At 44.0% G+C, this 25,786-nt stretch overlaps 1 protein-coding gene across 1 annotated transcript in view; it reads right to left on the reverse strand.

The window, feature by feature from the left end:
* The window catches only part of RP1 (RP1 axonemal microtubule associated), a 1,491,030-nt gene that overhangs the window by 878,983 nt on the left and 586,261 nt on the right, over window positions 1-25,786 (reverse strand). Inside the window, exons 11-13 of the mRNA XM_078686181.1 lie at window positions 2,848-2,921; window positions 2,703-2,734; window positions 2,406-2,535 (exon numbers count right to left, since the gene is read on the reverse strand). Coding sequence (XP_078542307.1) covers window positions 2,406-2,535; window positions 2,703-2,734; window positions 2,848-2,921 — 236 coding nt within the window. The remainder of the gene's footprint in view (window positions 1-2,405; window positions 2,536-2,702; window positions 2,735-2,847; window positions 2,922-25,786) is intronic.

Raw genomic sequence — 25,786 nt, forward strand, 5'->3', positions numbered from 1 at the left:
TGCTCATAGGGAGTGTGGTATCAAGGGTATGATTGATCCAGTTGACATAGGCCTGGTTTGCCAGGTCAGGATCCTCCTGTTTCTCGGTTTGTGAGCTGGCAAGTTTGATGGACCAGTTGTCAACCTTGAGGCGTGGCCAGGGTTGCCTGAGCCTTGTGGTGGGTGCAGGTGGTGGAGTTTTAGCCGAAGTCCAACTGAAAGGGATCAGAAGGTGGTCTGTCCATGGCAAGGGGATGCCTGGGTCTACTGAGATGTCATGACAGTTAGTGAAGATTGGGTCCAGTAAGTGGCTTTTGTCATGAGTGGGGGTAGTAACGCGTTGGATGAGTTGTAAGGCTGCTAGATCCTCAAGTAAGGTGGCGGCTGTGTGGTCAGACGGAGAGTCAAAATGGAGGTTCAGGTCACCTAACACGGTAAAGTTAGAGGAGGTACTAGCTCTATCGGCCACGCTAGATGGCAGTGTTTCATAAAACTGCTTCGGGGGGCCGGGCGGACGGTAGATAAGGGTGCCCGAGAAACAGCTATTGGGTGAGAGATCGAAGTTGAAACCAATGCTCTCACAATCCGAGATAGTCTCTGAGGTGATTCGGCAGTGGTATTGTTCCTTGTGGATCATAGCCAGGCCTCCTCCTCTCCCTTTAGTTCGGTCTTGCCGTATGATTTGATAGCCAGCAGGGAGGGCGTCTATCGTGGGATCGGACTCAGTAGCGAGCCAAGTTTCCGTAAGGAACAGTATGTCTGGGGTGTGTTCTTCTAATAGTAGGGCAATTTCAGCGCTATGCTTAGGCAGGGAGCGGCAATTAAGTAGAAACATGTGGAAAGCGTATGTGGGCGCCGAGCAAGTTTTGGGTTTGAGCAATACAGGTGGGACAGGTTTGCGGCAGGTCTTCGGCTTGAAATATATGCTGAGTGCAAATGTTAGCGTTGGGCCTTAGTCTGTGGAGGGTTGCTGGAGTATAGCATCTGCGCAGTGGTGGCTTGGATGCAGGGGGGGTGGCCCAGGACCCGGACTCGGCGCGGACGAGCGCAGACGAGCTTGCCTTATGCGCGCCTTTGGCGCGCAATCGTCGCGCCCGTCCGCTGCGCTTCCCGCACATGCCCATGTTTGTAGCAGGGGGGGAGTGAGGGGGGCGTGGCCTCGATTGGGCGTGTCCCCGTCCGGTCGTGAGGAGTACAGCTGGTAGTAACCGGCGATTACGCCCTACCCAGCGCTCGTTTTTGCTTAAGAAAGGGTGCCTGCGCACAGTACTCGTGCAGCATGCAAGGTGAGTGACATTTAAAAACAATTACAATTTTCAATTTTTACCATAAAATAAAACACGAAATTCACTGCTGCTCCCGGCTGTGCCTCAGGAGATAACTGGCTAACTAGCGCTTGTGATTCAGCGCGGTATTTGTAAGTTTTTGCTGAAGGGGGCTTGGCCTCGATTGGGCGTGTCCCCGTCCGGTCGTGAGGAGTACAGCTGGTAGTAACCGGCGATTACGCCCTACCCAGCGCTCGTTTTTGCCTAAGAAAGGGTGCCTGCGCACAGTACTCGTGCAGCATGCAAGGTGAGTGAGATTTAAAAACAATTACAATTTTCAATTTTTACCATAAAATAAAACACGAAATTCACTGCTGCTCCCGGCTGTGCCTCAGGAGATAACTGGCTAACTAGCGCTTGTAATTCAGCTCGGTATTTGTACGTTTTTGCTGAAGGGGGCACCAGACATCCATCTACAGAGTACTGTGTTTTTCAACAACACTTTAGAAGGTGGATCATCCCTCAGCCCCCCTCAGGCCCCTCCTCCTCCAACCATCAGGATTCTGGTGGAGGGGTGAGGGGCAGACCTGCACACTGCAGAGCTCATTTAAACACAAATGTTGTGTTTACATGATCACTGCTAAATTAATGTATTACAAGTGTGCTAATCTAATTTAGTAGTTGCTCCTTGGATCACAGGTGACAAGGCTCTGCCCTGGAGCCCGTGAAAAGGAGCCACCCTTAGTCACAGCCCAGTACCGTCATGATTCAGGGACTCTTCCACTGCCCTTGTACATTGTTTGGCAACAACATTTTCACCCAGTATAACTTATAAATCCCATTTCTATTTGGTGGCCCACCCACCACGGGGGATCCTAGCTTGCCCATGAGTGTTAAGTTCTTGCTGGTTGATAACTGAAGAGACATTCAGATCATGCCTATGTATCTCAAAAAGCCAAACGAAGTATTTCATCCTTCAGAGGTTGATAACGTGAGCACCATTAGGTTGGCTGATATTATTATTTCTTATTCACTGTGCCCAGAAACATAGATAATGCAATATTAAACACTACGAGAAAATATATTTATAACGTACATTACATTATGATAAAGCTGCTTGAACACCTTTTAAGAGTAGTACAGTAATGCTTAACACTTAACCATATTTGTCTTTCTTGTCCCCAAGAGCATCAACGGTGCCATCTGGCATTAAGCGGATGAGCTTCCGGGTCACTTTGCAATAAAACTGAAGAGTGTTGCCTTTTTGGTACTTCCACCTCTCGGCACCCCACTAATTGGAAAACGGAAGGAAAAAACATCATTCGATGAGGAGTCTCAGAAAGAAAAGCTATAAACAAATAGTCGCATTTAACTAACATGTACCATACGCTCAAGCATCTAATTAAACATGTTAAACTTTGTATCAATTTTTTTATTTTAAGAAACGCGATTCCTTACTATTTCCTTTCGTTTGAGCTCCAGTTCTTGTCCTGCATAGAGAAAGGGCAGAAATAAGTTTACACAGCCTGACAGATGTGCCGCATTAAACTGAGCGAGCATGGAGCTGTTCATTGCACAAACTTACTTGCTGAGAAATACTTACTTGCTGAGAAATTTGAAACATCTGTGTAAAGTTCTCTGACAATTTTGCCATCATCCTCTCCTTGATCCAACCACCTTTTGAAAGAAAAGTATTTAGTGAGTTGACTACAACTGGTAATCAACTTAAAGATGACAGATAATATGAGAAATGTAGAAAAGAGAAGTACATATGCACACACACACACACTACACAAACTAGAAAGAGTAACAAGTTCCATACAATGATAATGTTTTGGATTTCCTAAAGATTCTTTTTTCTAAGCAGTACCTTATAATTGCCCATGAATGTACTGAAATATTTACCCTGTTATTGACATTAAGGCCCTCATTACGATGTTGGGCAGACGCCGTTGCGGAATCGGGACCAACTGACCGAGAGTCGGTGAGCCCACCCACGTTAATAGGAAGTGACTGCACATGGTGCGGTCACACAGTCCCATTTCTCTTTAGGAGATTGTGCTGCGGCCGTAAACCGTCCATAGCAAAAGCTCCCATAGAGAAATGGGTGTTTTTGTTAACCGTGACAGTGCCTGTCACACAGTGCAGGAATTAACAGGGGGGCCACATACGAGCCCCACAGGTCTCCAACCGGAGGCCGCAGTGCCAAGGGAGCCCTGCTAGGGGCACCCTAAGTCACTTTCTGATAGGCTTTTCATGTCAGAAAGCCCGGTATGAAAAGCCTGACAGAAACCAACATCATAATCCCCACTGCGTAAATGCCATACATAGGGGATTATGAGTGGCCTCCGACTGGCCGATAGGTTCCTTGAAGCCAGTCGGGACTCTGAGCTGGTTTCAAATCCAACAGCCTTCATCCTAATAAGGCTTCCCAACTTACACCATAATCGGGCCCTAAGTGTATTGGATAAACAATCTTGGTGTCTCACAATAACCATCTCCACCCCCTCTTTAGCTTCACCGTCTTTAATGATAACACAAAAATATCTGGTAAGAATTAGGCACTAGCCTGGATGTATGTTAGTTGGCTGTGATCGTTTATGTATCCTCCAATATTGTAGATGTTCTCTAACATTTTCACAGGTAGTTCCCCCGAACAAGCATTTGCAGAATAACATTCTACACCTATTATTGAACCTACCAGTGCCCTACCCACTCGTTTACCCACCTCTGTAACAGGAGCAGATAGGGCAAACCCCACAGCTGACACACCATTTAATGCTCAAAATGTGACATAAAGGATTGATGGCACGCATTTACAACTTCCTCGGGATTGTACTCATTAAGTGCTTGAATTAGTCCCCTCCATTAACTTTTACTAGGAGAGGGAATGGCTTAGACCTTACCCACAAATGTGCTCACTGGATAGGGAAAAAGGCAAGTTGGCACAATGATCTAATTAAAGAAATCCTTATTGCCATAAGGGCAGGCTGGGTGCACAAAGCACCAAAACAATCATATAGGGATTGTGTGGTCATAAATTTTAAAAGACCTAATTTGGTCAACAATCTTTTACAATGCTTGAATTATGTGTCAAAATCACCCAGGAGAATTCATGCCCACCCTTTAAGATATTTCTGTCAGCTGCAGCTACATTGTTACGAGACTTTGCGCCACTTCACAAAACATTATCCAGATATACCTGCTCCTACTCTAGACTTCAATCTTGAGCTAGCACTAGCAAATAGATGAACTCCCCTTGATTCGATCCAAGATGATGAATGACTACAATCAAAAATTATTTTTTGCATCTTCAAAATCTCCACTGGTTGATATTCCGCCCAGGACACTAGTTGTTTCCCCTAAAATGGCAAATTTTGAATCCTTGTCATCCGAAAAGTATTGTTCTACCTATGGTAAAGGCTTTAACTTGCTTTCATGGAATCTAGCTGGCATTCTAATAAAATGATCATACCCAGAATGGATGAACTTCATAAAAAGTTACGATATCATTTGTTGTCAAGAGACATGGGTCACAGAGGGCTTTTACGTTGATGGTTATCACAGCTACTGCCACCCTGCTATTCCATCTGCACAGGGAAGGCAGAAAGGCGGCTTGGCAATCCTTGTCTCTACTAAAAGTGCATGTTCTAGTGTTACGGTAAATTTCAAGTTATTATTTTTCTTTCTTAGGAACATATGGCTTGTTGCTCATTAATTTTTATAATAGCAGTTTTGACAATCTGTCTACAGAGGTAACAGACATGCTGGAAAATGCCCTGTCTAAGTTTGTCATCCAGTATCAAATGCGAACACCAATGATATGGGTAGGCAATTTCAAAACTGTTATCTGAAAATTTAGCAAAACCACAGTTTGCAGATTTACAGATGCATATGGGGAGGATACATCACATTTCAAACATTATAATAATAATAATCCACATTTGTAAAGCGCAAAATAATCCGTAAGGGTCTCTAGGCGCCGTCGGGAAGATTAAGCAAGCTATTGCCCAGAGTCACATGGTGCTGGACTAATCTGCCGCCATGCCGGGGATCGAACCGTGATCCCCAGATTCCGGAGTCAGTCGCCCTAGCCGTGGCACCACACCTCTTCCACACATAGGAAGGCCCTAAATGGGCTGATTGTAAAGTAAAACCTGGTGTTAACTAGTGACCTGTGCCGTGGAGATGTCACAGACACACCTACTTTTACAGACTCCCGTAAGGGAATTATTAGAGGTTTTATCTTTATTAGCTTGGATATTCGTATACTATTTATAACATTTTGGGTCACTGCAAACTGCATCATACCACAGACCTTTACATTTGAACCTTGATTCAATGGGAAGGCCAGATTTTGAATATGTGCAGAAGGGAGACTTGGCTTATAATTAAAACACTGATGTGAGAATCAAGTGGGATTAAAGTGTCCCTGCCCCCAGTTCCTGAAAGATTTTGTTACCAACAAATTAGTCTCCATCATTACCTGCCTGACACCGGAAGTCGGCCCTAGCCTCATAGGAAATAGATATAAATTGATTAGCCAAGAGATTTTGTGCATGCTTACCATTACATCTGGCAAAAAGGATATACCATTACAGAGATGATATGATTTGGCATGTTCTGCAGCTCAGAGACAACTTTTAGAGTCACTTAAACAGACCCAACACAACATCATTGAGGTCCGACACGCATGTTTAACTTATAAAACAGTCTTAGAGACCCGTAAAGATGAGATTAGATAGGCAGCATGGAAGGATCTCGAAGCAGCATCTTTAAAAAGAGATACAAAGTGATTCTGGGATAGTATAAATCACTCCAAACTGTCTGATAACTCCAGCTCTAAATTCGAGAATTACATCCCAGCTGAAATATGGTCTGCATATTTTGTTGAGGTTTTAAACCCATGTAGCCCTGAGGGTAATCTAGCTGAAAAGATTGAAACCCTAAATTTAAACTCTGTTGCGCCCCTTAACCTTAGTAGTTCTACTGAAGTTGATGAAGCAGCCCATGCAATTAAGATATATTCTTCAGGTAAAGCGCCAGGCCCTGATGGTATGCCAATGGATATTTTTAAGTCAGACATCAGCCTTTGGGCTCCAATTTTTACCAATGTCCCGCATGCAGTATTTCAAGTCGCCTCAATAGCATCATGGAGGGAGGCAGTCATAGTCCCCATTTTTTAAAAAGGGGATAGAAGAAGCCCCAATTGTTAACCAACCATTCTCCCCCTTGACTCAACCACTAACATGGTGGGACAAATTTTACTTACTAGACTGGAGGATTGGGCCAACAGAAACTCTGTTTCATCAGAGGTCCAATGCTGCTTTCAGCCGGTTATCAGTACAGCCGTAGAGTCCCTTAATCTCTCCTTAATAATAAGAATGTATGTCAAGGCCAGGAGAGGTTTACTACATATGGCTTTTATGGACGTCTAATGTGCCTTTGACAACGTACATTCCTCCAAACTATGGATTATGTTAGAAACCATAGGAATAGATGAGATCCTCATTATCCTATTGAAGAAATGACATAGATATTGAAGTCAGAATTAGATATGGCCCAAATAGAGACTGTACTTCCCCATTTAGCTCCGATAATGGCGTACGGCCGTACGCCAAAGTGTATCCCACCCTATTTTTGTTTTCATTGTACATTACGAGTCTGGAATCCTTTCTTGTTCAATATGGTGTTGACATGCCGCGAGCCGGGAAGCATCCAATACCAACCTTGCTATATGCCAACGATGCAGCATTTTTAGCCAGCATAGCAAACGCGCTCCAGATTTTATTAGGTTTATGACTTTAATGATTAAACTTGATTTGAAGATACATTTTAGCAAATCTTTAATGCTGACCAGTGGACCGAGAAATAAGAAATCTAAGTCACATTTTATTACAGGGTGGAGGTCAGCAGGGTCACTACATTCAATTTTCTGGGAATTATGTTTGCCACTTCTTTGCATGGGATCATTTGATAAGTACCAGATCACAGCAATTTGCATGGGAGACCGAGGTGATTTTTTGCTTTTCCAACAAGATTGGACACAGACACCTGAGGGTGATTTTACAGTTGTACAGTAGTAATTGCATTCCAGTAGGTCTACACGGGGCGGGTATATGGCAACACGTTAATTTTGGTGCTCTCCAAACAGCACAACATGTTTTCTTATGTAGACTCCTTTTGGTACCAACGAGTTCTGCTACCCACAATTGTCACACTGAATTAGGGAGAAATTATACATCAGATACCATACAATTAGTCCCCTCTATTACTATGAATCAAAATGTGGTTCTCATTGGAGGTGATATTTGCAATATTAAAAGATTAGTAGTCAAAGAATAATTCACCAAACATCCCTTGGCTCACTAATATGAAATAGTCTATGTCACAGCGTGGTGTCCCAGAATATTTCTCTAATCCTGAGTTGATTGATAAAAATAGCAAATTAAGGATCAGATGTTGGTTATTAAGCCAGTGTTGACAGGAGAGGGCAAACAATCTCAGTACATGTCGCGGGTAACCTTGTATATTTGCCTCATAATTTCCCCTAGTATAGAACTCTACTCGACTACTTTAAGTCATTCAAAGTATAATTTTTATTTGACTCTCTCTCACCTTAGCACTTTGCACTTTTTGTTAGCCTTCTCCTATCAGAGAGGCTGGTTGGCAAGTCTGGACCCAGGATCCCATATGAGGTAAAAGGGAGCATGGGGGGATGGGTCTTTGACTTTAGGACACATCTGCTTGAAAATCACTCTCAGATTATTACCTGAGCATTAGTTGATGCATGCATGCACCAGGCTGTTTTGCCATACATGTGCCTGAAAGGGACTCTCACAGGACGTAGTGGGAGTGTAAGAGCACAAGAGCAGTCTATTGAAGCAGAATACCATTCCCTTCCTTTTCCTTATATTCGCCTTCACTGTTTATCTCTGGCGGCCTTTGAGTGCGAGTGCTAGTTGAGTGATTTCCTAGATCATCATAACTATACGTTATCGGAGTACTCCGGCATTTGGTTGCTGATGCCTTATTACCCCTTCATTATTTTGGATGCATTGCAAATCATGGGAAGCACAGACTACTGATGTACATAATGGTTAAATATTGCTATTGAATACTATAGCTGTGGGGAAACACTTAGCAGAGATCACATAATGTGATGCATGACTACTGTTGATGAAAGGCTCATACAACGAGCCAGCGTGTATGGTGAAACAGAATGATTCTGTCCATAGCTAGCATCTGGGACTAATGTCCCCAAAGGGTCGACAACTGTGAGAGTGAGAAGCACATTGCAGCAATTAATTTGGAATCTTATGCCTTTTAAGGACATGACGTTCCTGCCAATACTGTAAGTACGATTTAAATAGTTGCAGTTAAATATCCAGTTGTGGTACAACTCAAATGTTCTGTTTGTTTGGCAGTATAGTAATGGCGGCAACTCATTTGCTTATGTTCTGTTGGAAAAACGTCTGTGGTAGCACATTCTAAAGGATGTCAAGTGCATTGTTGTAGCTCATCAGTTGTCAAACATTTTTCTTTAGAAAGCTGTCTATAAGTATGTTGACTCATGCGGTAGCATTAGAATTATATCTAGATGTGCTGAAAAAGAGGACATTGGCCGTCTGTTGGACCTAGCCTTTTCTGCAGGGTTGTCCCCAAACTTTTTACCTTTCTCCACTTATTTTTCTGATGTTCTTTTTGTTGGCTTTAAGACCCTGGCACTTTAACACTGCTAAACAGTGCTAAAGTGCATGAGCTCTCTCCTCTAAACCTGGTATGATTCATTTACACCTGTTTGGCATATTTGATTCAGTTATAAGTCCCTTGTAAAGTGGTACACCATATACCCAAGGCACGTACATTAAATCCTACTACTGGGCCTGCAGCACTGATTGTGCCACCCAAAGCAGTAGCCTTTCAAACCTGCCTCAGGCCTGACTCCGCAGGGCCTGTGTGTGGCTCAATGGTTAGAGCGGCAGACCCTGATGCAGAGGTCAAGCCTGGGACCAGGGTTCAATTCGCCGCCTCGGCGGGTCTTGGGCTCAAAATTACATGGACCTGATAATTCTCGCCTCGGTGCCTATTCCAATCATGGAGTCCCACTCTGCAACTCTGGGCAATAGCTTGCCTAATCTCCACAACGGCCCCAACAATGCTAAGGATGCCTGGCCTCCACCTTGGGGGTGCCCAGGAGTGGACACCTCACAGGGAAAGCCAGGATGGGTTCCAGAGCGGTATTCGTACAAGCGCCTTGAGACCCTTGCGGGTGAGTAGTGTGCTATACAAGTATCAATTTACAATTTTACAGTTTACTTCTACTTCATCTTGGCATTTAAAATGACTGCCAAGCCTCAAACTCCCCTTTTATTACACATAGATCATCCCTAAAGTAGGCCATAGGTAGCTATAGGCGCAGGGTGCTGTGTAGGTAAAAGGTAGGACGTGTAGCTTTATGTGCTGCATGTCTTGGTAGTGACGAACATCCTATTTAGTTGTTTCACTGCTGGGAGGACTACTCCTCTCATAAATTAGCATTGGGAATTTCCTCATCTACTTTTAAGTACTAATTCCTGAACAGAAAGGCATAGTGTTGCCATGTTTGGTAAGTTTAGAATGGTAGTAATAAACCCTACTTACTGGTGAAGTTAGATTTTACATTATTATTCTACAAATGCCACTCTCAGAAAGTGGGCATTACTCTGTGCTTATAACTCTTTGTGCTTTGCAGCCTAATTTCAATACACGTCTGGGCTGGATGACAGCTACACTTTGTGCATTCTTTCTAGACAGCCAGAATACAAGAATTGCTGGGTGGGACGGGGGATACATCTGGATTCATCTGTGTACTGATAGTCTTCCTGGGCAGGGAGAGGTGGTGTCCACTTACATTTGTATAGGCTGTGTCCTGTCCTCAAACAAAGGGCTAATTTACCATCTATCGATCATTTGGAGCCAGGGCTGGGCTGTAAGAGATTGTTGCACACTTCTGAGAGTTCAATTGAAGTCACCCCCTACATCAAAGGCATTTTGAGTATAAGTATTGGGGCTCTGGCCCCATATCTTTAGACACTGCGTGGGACTTGTAACCAGATGCTGCTGCCACTACATGTGCACATTGCCAGAAGACTGCTGTGCTGCCAGAGAGAACCACCATTTCCGCTCACTACTTTGCTGTGTTGGCCTGGTGAAGTGCTGTGATGCAGGAGGGACTGCCACTTTGAAACCTGCCTCTATGTGCTGACCTGCCTTCTGCCACCTTCCTCTGCACTAAGAGGTGTTCTCCATGGGCTTGTTGGCTTGGCCCCTGTTTTGCAATCTCAGGGCCATCAAAGATTGCATTTAGGCACCTATACTGTGGGATTCTTTGCTGTGGAACTCTGTATCGTGTAAGTCTGGCAGCATGTAGTTCTGGAAATTCTGGACTCGTGAATAAAAGTTCATCATAGCATGACGATTTTTATATCAAAATACCGAGAATGGCTAGTACACTATGTACAAGCATTTTCGTCATATTCCAGTAACGATTTCAGCTCGAAATCGTCATTTTCGTCTTGAACCCTTGGCTTCCATTTTGTGTACGGCAGCCATTTTGTGGGTTGCCCTCACATAGGCTTATAATACAGCTAAAATCGATTCCAAAGGACACGTACACCTTAATTGACTTTTCTCTGACCTGAGCAAGCTGAAACCATTGCCCCAGGCCAAACCTGTTTGGTCAGTTCCTCTCCCAGTGGCCGAATGAGATAGCATTAAGGCACAACATGCCATAAACCTTTTTCATCGCACACACACCCTGCCTAATCTTGCTCACACCTGTCCCTGCTCTTTTCTCTCACTTGCTTTATGATGAGGAGGTGCCCGTTTTTTTTGGGGGTACACCGATATCTGATGAAAATGTTGGGCCTTGCCGGGTAATTTATTGTGGGCTGAACAAATTGGAATGTGGGCTTGTCATCATGACTCTGCTTTTTTTTTGTAGTAAAAATATGTGAATAGTCTACTGTAAATGTAAGAATGTTTGCCTGGAGCTGAATATTTTGTATAAAAAGAGAAGCCTGGCTTTGTAAGAGTGAGCAGTCTCCTGAGAATATACGTTCCGTGTTGTTGTACTTCTAGGACCTGTTACTTGGTTGCAACCAATAAAATCGATCCTTGACTTCACCTAGAAGACTCTGAGTTTCTGTGGTCTAAATCAGGAAAGTACTCGAGGTCTTTGGGTGTGTACCCTGACACCACTGGGTTACCGGTTCGGTACCGGTTCTGAAAAACCCAGAACCTCAGTTGGCGCCCAATGTGGGGCGATACCAGTGGTACCGGTCCAGCCAGAGGTTCGTGAGGAGCTTCGTGTGAAAATTCTGGAGGAAGGCCGCCACTTCATCGACCGCTGCATGTCGACGTGGTCCGAAAGTCTTTGCTGCGAGGTTCCCCGCTTCCCGACGGCTACAAAGGACTGCTGCCCTGGCTATCGCCCTGATTTGGACCCTTGAAGTTTGGTAGAGCGAAACGATAGACGAGTCTTCTGGTGACGTCATCGATATCTCAGTTAAGTATAAGTGGAGCGTCTCCCAGTCCTTAGTTGGTCTTAGTTTGGGTATCCCCTTGGGATCACTTTGTTTGGAACTTGCAAGTGCCAAAGCCAAAGGACTCATGTATTCACGAGAAGTATCGTAATCGATAATCCTTTGAAGTTTGAAGCTAGACTAGAGAGCGAAGATGCCTGGTCTTAGCAGACTTGGAAATTTGTTTTGTCTTGGTTGTGGTAAAAGGGATTCCCGATTGGAGGTCTCGTGTCCGGTTCCTCCGATTGGAACTCCAACTTATGAATTGTATGTGAAACATAGAGTAGGCCCCATCACATATAATGAAGTGTGGATCAAATACACCAGAAAAGATGGTGTTTTAAAATGGCCCCAATATGGTAGCTTTGACACGGAAATCTTAGATAACCTCGAAGTTAAACTTTTTAAGAAGAAAGCCCGGCCGGCTATGTTTGACTCTTTCCGCCTATGGCGTAAGGAGGCCAAACAGAAGGGAATTAAATTAGCGAAGAAAAATAAGAGAGAAAGGGGTATTTCGATAATGCAAGCTGCTATGCAGTTTAAAGATAATGAAGAAGAACAGATGAGTGAGCAGTTGCACAGGCAACGTAAAATGGTGATTGATAAATGCTATCCAGTTTTGCCGCCTCTTCAGCAAGATGCAGCAAAAGAGCTTGAAAAAGATCTGTTAATGGCGCATTTGTTAAGTTCGCCACCCCCCTATGCGCAAAATGCTACGGCACCTCCGCAACCTTTAGTTGCGCAACCTGTGATTGCATTGCCTCCTGCTCCTCCACAGCACCCACCAGCTACTGTCCAGCTGGCTCCTGGTCCTCCGGTGCAGCCTCCTCAAGGGCCACCGACTTTGACATCTGCTCTGCCTTTACCTCCTACAACTTTAACTATTATATCGACCACCACTCCTGGTACTTCTCCTGACACTGCCTCTGCATCTGACTCGTCTCACCCTGCTTTCCCTCTTGTCTTTTCATCGACTTCTCCTTCTGTTCGTCAGAGAGTAGCTAGTACTGTCGCTATTTTTTTGCATCCTCTCTTTGGTGCAACAAGTGTAACTCCTGACACAGAGCACAAGCAATTGCGTAGTCAACTGCCTGATTCTAGGGAGAAGGAAACATTGAATTGTTTGGCACATAAATGGGTTGCTGACCCAGAAAAATATGATTTAGAATGTGTTATGGATGTCTTCACCCAGTGGGAAACATCGAAGCAGAGATACGTTTTTGAGAAAATGTGTGTTTTTCTATGTGAAGATTTAGAGGAAAATGATTTGGACTCTAATCCTCCTGAGTTGAGCCATGTACGGTTTGAGTTTTCAAAAGGCGCAATTGTGGGTTCAGATGTTAAGAAAGCAGTTGCGACATTGTTGTCGCTTAGGACTGAAGGTGTTTCTAAGTCATTTGTTTGAGTCTGATTCTTCTGTTAAAAAGAAGGGAAGACAATATCCCATGAGAGAAGTTCCTCCGGTATGGAAGGAAGAAGTACCAGCTGGTCATAATAATATTCCCCCAGCTATACCAGCACACTTTCAGCGTGTGTGGGTACATGTTCCATGGAAGCGAGCTGAAGTTTTGGCCCTTAAACAGACATTGCCTGATCCCCGTAAGAATCCTGCAGGGTATTACAAAGAGTTGTCACAGACTGCTGGTTCATGTATCATGAATTTAGCTGACATAGACATGTTGTTTGGGAACGTTGTTCCACAGCCTTTATGGGGAAAGATTCGCCATGAAGATCATGATCAAGAGTTAGGTGACTCATGGGCTAATATTGCAGCTGCAGATGAACGACAAGTTGGTGGTGCTAAACCCGAGCCTTTAGTAGCAGATCTCCCTGGTAGGATAATTAATTACATGAAAACTTTAATGCCTGCGATGCGTGTAAATTGGGATAAATTGTCTGCGTGTAAGCAGAAGAAAGATGAAACGGTGTCAGATTTCTTCACCAGGTTTGAAGAAACGTTTGTTGACCACAGTGGTCAAGATATGAGCACAGAAGGTGGTCAGCGATTGTTCGTCGATAAATTTGTGCACAATCTGCTTCCCGAGTTGTGTAAAAAGTTAAAAGATTCAGAGAGTTCTTGGGCAGTTTCCTCTTCAGCACAGATATTGGTTACTGCACAGTACTACGAAAATCGAGACAAAGACGAGAAAGATAGAGCAGAAAAGAAAACTAAAGAGTTGAAAACGAAGGATCTGTTACAGCAAGCATATCGGCCATGTGGTGGTGGTGGCCAGAATAATGGTGGTCAGAATAACTATCAGTATAATTATCAGCAGCCTCAACAGTATCAGAGGAACTCGCAAAGACTAAGAGTCGAGTATACTCAACCACGTGTCCCTGTAGGCCCCAATCAGTGTTCATATTGTAAGGAAGAGGGTCATTTCGCATATAGTTGTCCTATTTTATTACAGCGTGCAAATGGTGCTTCTGGTGTAAGAGGTCGAGGTGTTCAACAAGCGTCTAGAGGTAGAGGACGTGGAAATTTCCCCCAGAACACACAGTCTCTTCCACCTCAAAATTCGATGAATAGGTTTGATCAGCAGAATAACGCGTCTGGTAGGACGGCTCAGTACTATGCTGATGATTACTATGCAGAAGATGAGAATATGGACGGTAATGATTGCTAGGACAGCCATAGACAAAGAGAGGGAGTTGTTTCAGTTCCAGTAGATCAGAGTGGACCATACGTTGAGGTGATTACATCAGGTGTGTCAGAGCCTTTCTGTTGGATACTGGTGCTACAAAGAGTTCTATTATGCACTCAAAACTCCCTGGCGCACCTTTGTCTGGCGAAACGAATGTATCAGTAGGTTTTTCTGGTGCCCCAGTTAGAAATCCGATTTCTGACCCTTTGTCCCTTTCTATTGGACCTTGTGAATTCGAAGCACCCCTTATTCTGACAACAGGTTGTGGTGAAAACTTGCTAGGATTAGATTTGCTGAAAAGATTGTATGCGACTTTGTACTGTTCTCCTTCTGGAGTACAACTCACACTGGGTAAGAAAGTGGTTTCTCCAATGTATTTGTCAAGGGATAAACTTCCGACAGAATTTTCGTTTCTTCCTGATATTCTTTGGGCTACTGGTCCTAATGATGTGGGTCTTTTAGAAATACCACCATATGTTTTAACATTGAAAGCCAATGTTAAAATGCCACGCATTCCCCAATATAAAATTTCTAGTGAAGGTGAAAGAGCTTTACTAGCGATCATTTATGATTTGATTGAAAAAGATGTGATTGAAGAAACTAGAGGCAACGTTTGCAATAGTCCTGTTCTGCCTGTTTTGAAGCAAACTGACCCTTCCCAGCCACCTGTCTACAGATTTGTGATTGAACTTAGAGAGGTGAATAAAATAGTTGTACCACAATTTCCAGTTGTTCCTGACATTACTTCCCTATTGACTATGATTCCAGCTTCTGCCACCTGGTTTTCGGTGATTGACTTGAAGAATGCTTTCTTCAGCATCCCGATTGCTGAGGAGAGTAGGGATATTTTTGGCTTCAGTTTAGGAGGTTGAAGCTTCCGCTTTAAACGCGCTCCACAGGGCTACTGTGAAAGTCCATCAATATATAGTCAAGCTCTAAAGACACAGCTTGATACAATTGTTTTACCTGACGGCGCTACTCTCATTCAGTATGTTGATGATTTGCTTGTTGCTGCAGACACTCAGAAAATCTGTAAAAAAGCCACGTTGTCATTGTTGCGTAATCTGTGTGATTTGCATCACAAGGTGTCACTTTCCAAATTGCAATATTGTCGACAAGAAGTGACCTACTTAGGTCATCTCTTATCGAAGGAGGGAAGGAAACTGACACCAGAAAGAATTCAGGCAATTGCGAAATTGAGTGTGCCAAGAACACAGAGAGAAGTGCGTGCTTTCTTGGGCATTACATCATATTGCAGGCAATGGATACCAAGTTTTTCGTTATTAGCCAAACCTTTGGTGGCATTAACGTGTAAAGAAACACCCAATCCCGTCCCTTGGTCTGAAGAGTGTCAGAAAAGTTTTTCTGAATTGCGCAATGCATTATGTTCGGCTCCTGTGTTGGGTACACTCAACTACAGTAAGCCCTTTACATTGTATGTCCATGAGAAAGAGGGTTGTGCATTATCAGTTTTGACTCAGTTGTTTGGAGACAAGCAGCGTCCATATGCATATTTTTCGTCGACTTTGGATCCGGCAGCTAAAGCATTGCCGAGTTGTTTAAGAGCAACAGCGGCAACAGCTATTTTTATTCGACAGTCTGCCGGTCTAGTGATGAATAACATGTTAGTTGTGATGGTTCCACATGCAGTGGACACGCTGTTAAACAGAACCAAGACACAGCACTTAACTAGTGCTCGATTGTCAGGTTACGAATTAACCTTGTTAGCAAGTCATGTGCACGTAAAAAGATGCAACACACTCAACCCAGCTACGTTGTTGCCAATTGTAGAGGAACTAGATGCTTCTGAACAGCATGATTGTTTTCTTAGAACAGAAGAAGAAACGAAAGGGAGAGTAGATCTCCAGGACACTCCTCTTGCAAAGTGTGATGGTACATTATGGGTGGATGGTTCATGCTTCAAGCTCCCGAATGGTGACACGACTGCAGCATATGCTGTCACGACTTTGCATACAATTGTTGAAGCTGCACGTATCCCACATAATTCAGCTCAAGCAGCAGAATTGATTGCACTTACAAGAGCATGTGTGTTGTCAAAAGGAATGAAAGTGACCATCTACACCGATAGTCAGTATGCGTTTGGAGTGGCTCACAGTTTTGGACGATTGTGGAAAGAACGTGGGTTCCTGACTTCGCATGGAGCTAAGATTCAGCATGGTCAGTTGGTGAATGAGCTTCTTGAATCACTGACCTTGCCTATACAAGTTGCAATTGTGAAATGTAGTGCTCACAAGAAGGTGACTGATGATGTTGGTCGTGGAAATGCATTTGCTGACGAAATCGCGAAAGAAACTGCAAGGAATGTGATGAGCCGAATGTATGTTGCAGGCCCTGCAAGATGGGTTGGTGATGTTGGAATGTGTGAAGACACGATAGAGAGTGTGAAGTCTATTCAAGCTGAGGCTACCGAGAAAGAGTTGAACATGTGGAGAGAAAGTACGGGTAAAATGGATGCAAATGGTTGTTGGATTGAATTGTCAGAGCATCAGAGATGGTTGCTACCCGATGCGTATGTGTTTGCAGTGGTTACAATGGCCCATGGAATGGCTCACATCAGTGTGAAAGGGATTTGCAAGTTGTTGGCTCCAGTATGGCAAAATTCAGGAATTCCTAAGTGTGCAGAGAATGTGGTCAAGAATTGCATGGTGTGTCTGAAACACAATCCTGGTAGGGGAACCCCAACTCCAGCTGGTCATTTTGCACCTCCTACGTATCCATTCGAGGTTTTGCAGCTAGATTTCATCCACATGGAGAGGTGCAACAATTTAAAATACGTACTCGTTGTTGTTTGTGCCTTCTCAAGATGGGTAGAAGCATATCCCCTAAAAGACAACACTGCCTTATCCACAGCTAAAGCCCTTGTGAAAGAGTTCTTCCCCAGGTTCGGAATGCCTAGAATGGTCTGGAGTGACAATGGGAGTGAATTTGTGGGTCGAGTGATGAAGAAAGTATGTGCAGGGCTAGGCATTCAGCAAACGTTCCACGCTGCAAATCACCCCCAATCAGCTGGATTAGTAGAATGTTATAATGGCACGCTTAAGTTAAAACTAGCCAAAATTCAAGCGAGCACTGGTCTTAAATGGCCTGATGCTCTACCCTTAGCACTCCTATCAACCAGAATGAGGATGCATTCGCGAGTGAAACTTAGTCCCTATGAAATTGTCTTTGGCCGCCCGGCCAACATATGGGGAGTGCCAAGGCCCACAAAGTTCAGTGAAATCGAACACCCTGTTTTGCTTGACTATTTGTACGAATTGACGGCTAAATTGCGTGTTTTGCATCAACAGGTCCATGACACCCTGCCTCCGGTCTCTGAAACTCCAGGTCATCCCATCGACCCTGGATCCTGGGTTCTCGTGAAGAATTTCCAGCGAACCAAGAACGACCAGCCCAGGTGGACCGGACCGCACCTCGTCCTTCTTTCCACGAGATCAGCTGTTCGAGTCGAAGGGAAGAAGCACTGGATCCACGAAGTCCACTGCAAGAGGGTACCTTTACCTCTGCCGTATGACCAGTGGGTCCAGAAGTGTGTCGCCGACTCAGAAACTGAAACTGTGCCACGTTTTCTGCCCTTCAGTGATGCACGAGTAAAAGGAACACTTACTGAACAACAGAGTGATAAAATTTTGCAACCAGCTGTATCACCGTCAGTTCCATTGGACACTACAGAGCCTGAACTCCTTTTCCGAGATCATACCATACCTGGAAAGCAAAGATACAATCTGAGGCCGAGACCTATGGACAAATAAACAAAATTTCCCTTTTTGCTATTTTTTGAAAGCGCAGCTCTCCCATCTGAGAAACTTGCTTATTTTTGTTTTTAGAACCGCCATCCGGGTTCCGCTGCTAGGGCCGCAATTGCCCAAAGTCTTTGGGTCCAGCTGACGACGTTAGGCCGACAGTTCTGGTTGGTCTAAGGGAGTTGCCCTAGACTGACAGAAGCATTCCTTAGCAGAAACAACCTCCCATCACGGGCAGCCTTTTAGAGAGGATGGAGTTTTTCGAGATGGAGAGATCTGCCAAAACTGTGAACTTTAAAAACCGAATATGTAAAATGATGACAAAGAAAAGCTTTTTGATATTGTGCATTTTCATGTTATTCAGTGTGATGATATTTTTTATAGGTTATGTTTTATTCTCTTTTCGAGTAACATTTGCACCCACTACATCTCCTGTACCTCCTCCTTCCACTGTTTCCTCACATTCTTTTCGACCCCTTCCTGAACATAAATCAGCTAGGAGATTAGAGTTTATTAATAACTCCTTTGTTCAGCTTTTGCCCCAACACCAACTAGTAATGAACACAACTAACTGTTGGGTGTGTGGTCTTATGCCTCACAGAACGGATAAAGGTGTCCCTTATCTGGTCCTGCCTTTCAGCCACAATGGTTCTGTGTGGGCATACAGAACAATGTTCATATATGCACATGAAATCGACCCCCTACGCTCTGTAACAGACAATCCTAAGAATAGTGCTCTAGTTAAGGGTATAGTAGACATGATTAAGGAAAATATTTCTTATGAGACTATCCCGAGAGATGAGACACTAGAATACATAGGATGGAACGTGACCGGATATGGAGCTACTCTGAGTGAGAAACAGCAAGCTAAGAGATCTTCCCTGATTTGGATTGTACCCCATCAGGGTCACTTGTGTCTGCAAGGTAATGGCAAGAATCCCAGAGCTCAGTTAGGGAAGAGTATCTGCACTAAAACGTATGTTTTTGCAGCCCAGACTTCCCCTTCGTTTTTAGCAGCTAAGGGTACCTATTTCATCTGCCATGATAGAGCCTATACATGGTTGCCCCCTGACTTTTCAGGCACATGTTTTGTTTCGTTCCTGTTGCCTCCCACCTACACAGCAGCTGCAGGTTATCACAAGACAAGGATAGTTAGAGGTGTCTTGAGTAAAGAAGACACTGCAGGACAAGAATTTGGGGACTTCGTAAAGGGTTTTTTGCCATTCTGGGGACCGATGGCTAACAGCAGGAACATAAGGCAATTGACAAGGGTGGTTGAGTCCATCTTATGACCCTTCAGAACAGGGTCGCATTAGATGTCATACTTGCAGACCGAGGTGGGGTATGTAAATTGATCCAATCGAGTTGCTGTGTTTTCATTCCAGATAACGCTCCAACAGTGTACCAGGCCATCTCCAAACTACATAAGATTTCCGAATCTATTCATGTGGATAAAGGAGATTGGTCGTTCATGGGATGGTTCTGGGAACTGATATCCGCCTGGGGATGGAAAATTCTGATGGTCATTGGGATGGTCTTAGCCATTCTTTTCCTGTTCTGTCTGTGCGTGCAGTGTGCTCCTGCAATATGTGGCCTCTGTGCTACATCATGTGTAAGGAAACCTGTATCAAAAGACGAACTAAGTAATAGAATGATGTTACAGCAACATCTCAATGACTTTAGGAATATAGACCTGGACTCAGATTAGCATGAGATTAGGTTAAATTGCCTATGTAAGGGCAAAAGGAGGGTTTGTAGTTCTGAAAATTCTGGACTCGTGAATAAAACGTCATCATAGCATGACGATTTTTATATCAAAATACAGAGAATGGCTAGTACACTATGTACAAGCATTTTCGTCATATTCCAGTAACGATTTCAGCTCGAAATCGTCATTTTCGTCTTGAACCCTTGGCTTCCATTTTGTGTACGGCAGCCATTTTGTGGGTTGCCCTCACATAGGCTTATAATACAGCTAAATTCGATTCCAAAGGACACGTACACCTTAATTGACTTTTCTCTGACCTGAGCAAGCTGTAACCATTGCCCCAGGCCGAACCTGTTTGGTCAGTTCCTCTCCCAGTGGCCGAATGAGATAGCATCAAGGCACAACATGCCATAAACCCTTTTCATCGCACACACACCCTGCCTAATCTTGATCACACCTGTCCCTGCTCTTTTCTCTCACTTGCTTTATGATGAGGAGGTGCCCGTTTTTATTGGGGGTACACCGATATCTGATGAAAATGTTGGGCCTTGCCGGGTAATTTATTGTGGGCTGAACAAATTGGAATGTGGGCTTGTCATCATGACTCTGCTTTTTCTTTGTAGTAAAAATATGTGAATAGTCTACTGTAAATGTAAGAATGTTTGCCTGGAGCTGAATATTTTGTATAAAAAGAGAAGCCTGGCTTTGTAAGAGTGAGCAGTCTCCTGAGAATATACATCCCGTGTTGTTGTACTTCTAGGACCTGTTACTTGGTTGCAGCCAATAAAATCGATCCTTGACTTCACCTAGAAGACTCTGAGTTTCTGTGGTCTAAATCAGGAAAGTACTCGAGGTCTTTGGGTGTGTACCCTGACACCACTGGGTTACCGGTTCGGTACCGGTTCTGAAAAACCCAGTACCTCAAGCAGCATGATTATTAAGATGCTGTGATTGAATTCTCCTTGCTTTACATTTCACAACCAGTACACTTGACTTTCCTAGACAGCGAGTGTTGAGCTCTTTGTGTTGCCCGAGTGCCAGCTTACTTCAGAGCTCCCTGTGCATGAAGTTCAGCTCCAGCACTTGATCGCCATCCCTGACTCTGCAGTGTGAGGGAAACCCTGTGGACACGGCCCGGCCTGGTTCTTGTAGCGGCAGGAGCCATGTCAGCGCTAAGGGAAGACTGCGGATGCGGCCCCTTCTCGAGGCGGTGCTCTGCAACCAGAGGCAGGGCAGGCACAAACATTGTTACTGAGGTCCAACGCCTGGAGCAGCACTATGAGCGATCAGCCAGGGAAAGCTGGAATCCAAGACGTGAGCCCGGTTTCCAAGGCCCATCTTCTGGCATTTTCCCCCTCATCACTCTACGACAGTGCAGCCGTGGTCGGTAGGGGAGTACCTGCCAGGGTGGTGATGTGGGGAGGGGGAGGGGCAGGGTGGGGGTTAGTAATGTATGGATAATGGAGGTTTGCAGCTAAGTAAACATTTAAATCAATCAAACGAATTTCGTTGCGCGCACTGCATTGCATTTGGAGATGCAGTGCACACAACGAAATTCGTTTGATTTATTTATATGTTTACTTACCTGCAAACCTCCATTAACCATACATTACTAACCCCCACCCTGCCCCTCCCCCTCCACACGTCACCGCCCTGGCAGCTACTCCCCTACCGACCGCGGCTGCAACAGTGGCCCACTTACTTGTGAAGACCCTTGAGGTCAGGCCCGTCCCCACACTGTGAGTGAGTTGGCCCCTGAAGAATTGTGCATCCATCTTGTGTTTCTACACAGGTGGTTCCATTTCTTGGCTTGACAAACTTGGGGGCATTTTTCTTTTGCTACATTGTGGGGTCGAACCTCTGAGGAAGACCCTGAAATAGACATGGGACCACATGCAGAAACTCAACAACCTTTGGTGCTGTTTATCATGGAAGCTCATAGAAGTTACCGTAACCAGTCTAGTAAGAGCGCAGGTGTTTCTGGTCCCTATGGGTACATATTGTGATTTGTGTGCTTTTCACAAAATAAACTTGCATTACTATTACTAATTGTATGAAACATGTGGTGTTCGCCTTTTGGGATTTATAATATAGAGATATATTTTTATAAACTTTTGTGGAGTCTCTTTTGTGGTATATTCATTGTGTTACTGTGTGAGTGTGTTGCACAAGGGCCTATACATTGCCTCTAAGGATAAACCTGTCAGTTTTCCGCCAACCTACCAGAGGGTGAGCATAGTTTATCTTGGTGTGTATCTGACTTGCCTTGACTGGAGTGGCGGGTTCTGCCTGGCTTAGGTGCATACCCTAGTCATCCAGAAACCTGATTTCTAACATAGTCCATCACCTAAACCTTGATTAACATAGAAAGGGCTTAGAAATTGTATTGCCCAGTGTAAGAAACATATTTTTCGTCATGATTCCCACTATTTTTTCTGTCTTATTTTGGTTGGCTGAGGGCTGTATGTGATATGTCACTCTTAAACTGTTTTCCTCTGAAGCACGTACTGTGTATTGGTGACACCTAACACTTTTTTTTTAACTATCCTGCAAGGCCATAGTTAATGATGCAAGAAATGCACCAATGGTGTGGAAGTTAAATGTCATACATGGGCTGCAGGGCATATTTACACCACCCACATGAAAGGCAAATAAATGGCTTCATTGAGCACCATTGGGCTCTATTAGGACATCAGTTTAAAAGCACTCCAGAAGAACACACATAGGCAGGAAACTAGAACAATAATTGTTGTATATTGGCTAAGTCACTCCTAAAGCATGCTTTGTAAGTCTATAGCACTGGTTGCTTAACATATAAAAATGCAGCATGCTGCAGATTGGGATAGCATGTTATCACAGTGAACAATTACTCAAACGCTGTTTTCACTGTGTAGGCAAATCTGTGTTTTCCATGAATATGCTTAGCTATAAATTTAAGTCAAATTCGGTGTTGAAAATAGATTCTTCATAACTTTATTGAAAATGTAACTTTAAGAATGCATGCTTTGTTCTGCATGAAAGTAAACGAGTTTATAATTCATTTACTTCTCAGAAATGATCCAAAATCCCACCACAGATCCTTATCTCGCTGAGAATTACCCTGCTTATGAAGAACAATGGTTTGTCCTCTGGAGGCAGAAGGCAGGAATGTTGTCCTCAACCTTAATAGGGTGTAACCATCTGGGAAGAAGGGAGAAGAGTTGACATGCTTCACAGTTCTTCAGAGTTTGGAAATGCCAAATGCTGCTGCCTGCAACTGCTAAGTTTCTTTCCTAGGCCCTCCTGAACTATCTTGCTCTGAACACTAGCAGAAAGGAAAACCAGTTTTGACCCTTACACAGGCAAGAATACGTCTTCTCCAGACAGGAGTGGCTAAAAGAAGGGCCAGGGAACCTTCAGGTGGAGAATAGTAGGATGCATCTTGGTTTAGGGCGGATGGGAAGGGTTACAGTAAACAAGAGACAAAAAGTGCTTCAAAAAGTGGTGCAGAATTTGTGAGAAAATAGGTGGATGGAATCCTCCAATCATAGTCTAATGCACAGCATAGGACTGGCACCTCACCACTATCTCCTTAGAACACCCCTTGGCCTGAGAAGGAAACATCTTGATCAAAGTCTGCTTAACAGTTGGAAAAATACAACTCAAAGCTCCTGGCACTTGATAAACCCCCAGGACTGTATCCAGAGTCAAAGTTTGATCTACTGTTTGCCAGGCACACATGAAGCAGAAGAACTTGACTCCAAAAAGGCCCAGCTGACCACCCTGGACTGGACTATGCAGGAGTCCTTGCTTGGTAGAGACCTTGCGCTCAAATGCATGACCTGAAAACCTAAGGGCGGTAGGAGTTCCAATGAGGAACTTTCTCATCAGCTGCTGAAAAGACAGACTGACCTTTTTCTCAACTCCTCATGACTGGGACATAGTGTTGAGCTTTCCCCATGAGGGCACACTTTCAGCGGGCAAGATAACCTGGTTCGTTCTGGTAAGGGCTTTCTGAAGCACTGAAATCTGGTGCAGTGTGACCTTGTTGTAAAGAGATCCAGTATCACAGAGCCCAGCCTTAGCCCATTGGTGGATTCTGAAAATCAAATAAGTGAATATTTACGGAAGTATAACCTTGGACTGGGGAGAGAGTTTAAATCTATTGCAATACTAAGCTAACTCAGTGGCTGCAAAATCTAACTTTGTCTTGCTCAGAGCTTTAGGGCTTTAGGTGCCAAAACTAGCATGATAAGGACATATTCATCTCTGCAGTTCTCTCGCTGGATTAAGTTTAGGACAATGACAAACTGGAAAAGTTCAAATTCCAAAAGTAGACACAGTTCAAATGTAAAAACTTTGATTGGTATGATCTGTGTCAACCGATGCTGAGACCCGGACTAAACTATCAGGGAGAGCTTGCTCCCCGCAGAGACAAGGTAATTCAAGAGGAGAGGTTTAACATACTCAAAGGTGTACTTGAAATATTGGACGGAGAAGCACAGTGAAGAACCTGAGAACTGGAGCAGATTGGAATGGCCTGGGATTGAAACATTGGATATGGACTGGGTAAACCCTCCAAGCACAAAACTAGAACGACAATCCAAGTACTGTAAACCAACATTAGGAAGGGAATCAGAAAGTAACAAGCAGAAGAACAGTAGACAAGCTATCATAAAGGATAATTTTAGTCGTTCTGGAAAGTGACATTTCTGTAATAGGAAATATCTAATCATAAATCAAGGAGCAGTTGACCTTGCAGAGATGTGGACGGCACTCAGGTGATCGTATGGAAGAAGAGTGCTGAATGAGTCTGAACTCATTTGGACCCCCTGTAAAAACTGTTAAGTTTTCAACATAAACAAAAGAGTGACCAAATTAAACACAGCAAGAAATGAATACAGAAATATAGCTTAGGGAAAGCAGACCGGATTCCTTGGGAAGCAGGACTCTATTAGAAATATGCAGATCAAGAAATCTGTACACAAATACAGGACTGGAAATAAGTAGGCTGCACAAGGAACACAGAACAAGAAATCTTCATATAAAATGACAGGACTTTAAGTATGCTAAATGAACTAGGAACACTAGGGAAAAAGGCAGACAGTCTGCATGCATACATAGAGTGGACTGGAAGTAAGCAGACTGAACTAGAAACCATGGCATAAAACGTTGACAGAGGGGCTTGTGACAACAAGTAACACAAACCGAGAAGCTAAAGTAGAAGAACAGGAAATGGGAAAACAAGTAATTAGAAACACGTAAAGCAAGCCTGAAACCAGAGCAGCAAGATAGCAAATAACTGAGTGAAGTAGAACAAGAAAGACTGTTGGTAGAATGCTACTCCCAGATGTCACAAGGCCAACACTGCTGGAAACTCAGGGGAGGAGAACATTTTAAAGAGAGAGAGACAGGTGTGAGTAATTGACCAGCGGTTGGGGTCTAGGACACACAATTGGAAGTAAGACTACACTAGCACTTGTAGAGGAAAAGACTAGGCAAGTTATCAGGCACAACAAGGTAAATCAGGAGCACCAAGTGGATGGACTTGAGAGAGAGAAAAGTCGAGAAACCAAGTATGAGTGGGTCAGCATTATCCATAGGAGCCAAGACCTACAATGCTGAACAGAACCCCAGCTACAGAACATGAACTAAACAAAGTTTGGTTACAGAAGGAACTACATGGACCATGATGTAGCAGGTTGTGTAGTGTAAAATCTGATGGCTGCAGGGCAGAACCCTGGCAGTGTCTGTAAAAGTGGCCCCCAGATGCCCAAAATAAAGGCAGAGCAAATCCTAAATAAGACGGCCATTTTTCCAGCAGTTACAATTCAATTTTAACAACTGAAAATTAGAAATCAATGTACAGCTTGAGAGGCAACAT

Source organism: Lissotriton helveticus, chromosome 4_1 (assembly GCF_964261635.1).
Source record: "Lissotriton helveticus chromosome 4_1, aLisHel1.1, whole genome shotgun sequence".
Taxonomy (NCBI): Eukaryota; Metazoa; Chordata; class Amphibia; order Caudata; family Salamandridae; genus Lissotriton; species Lissotriton helveticus.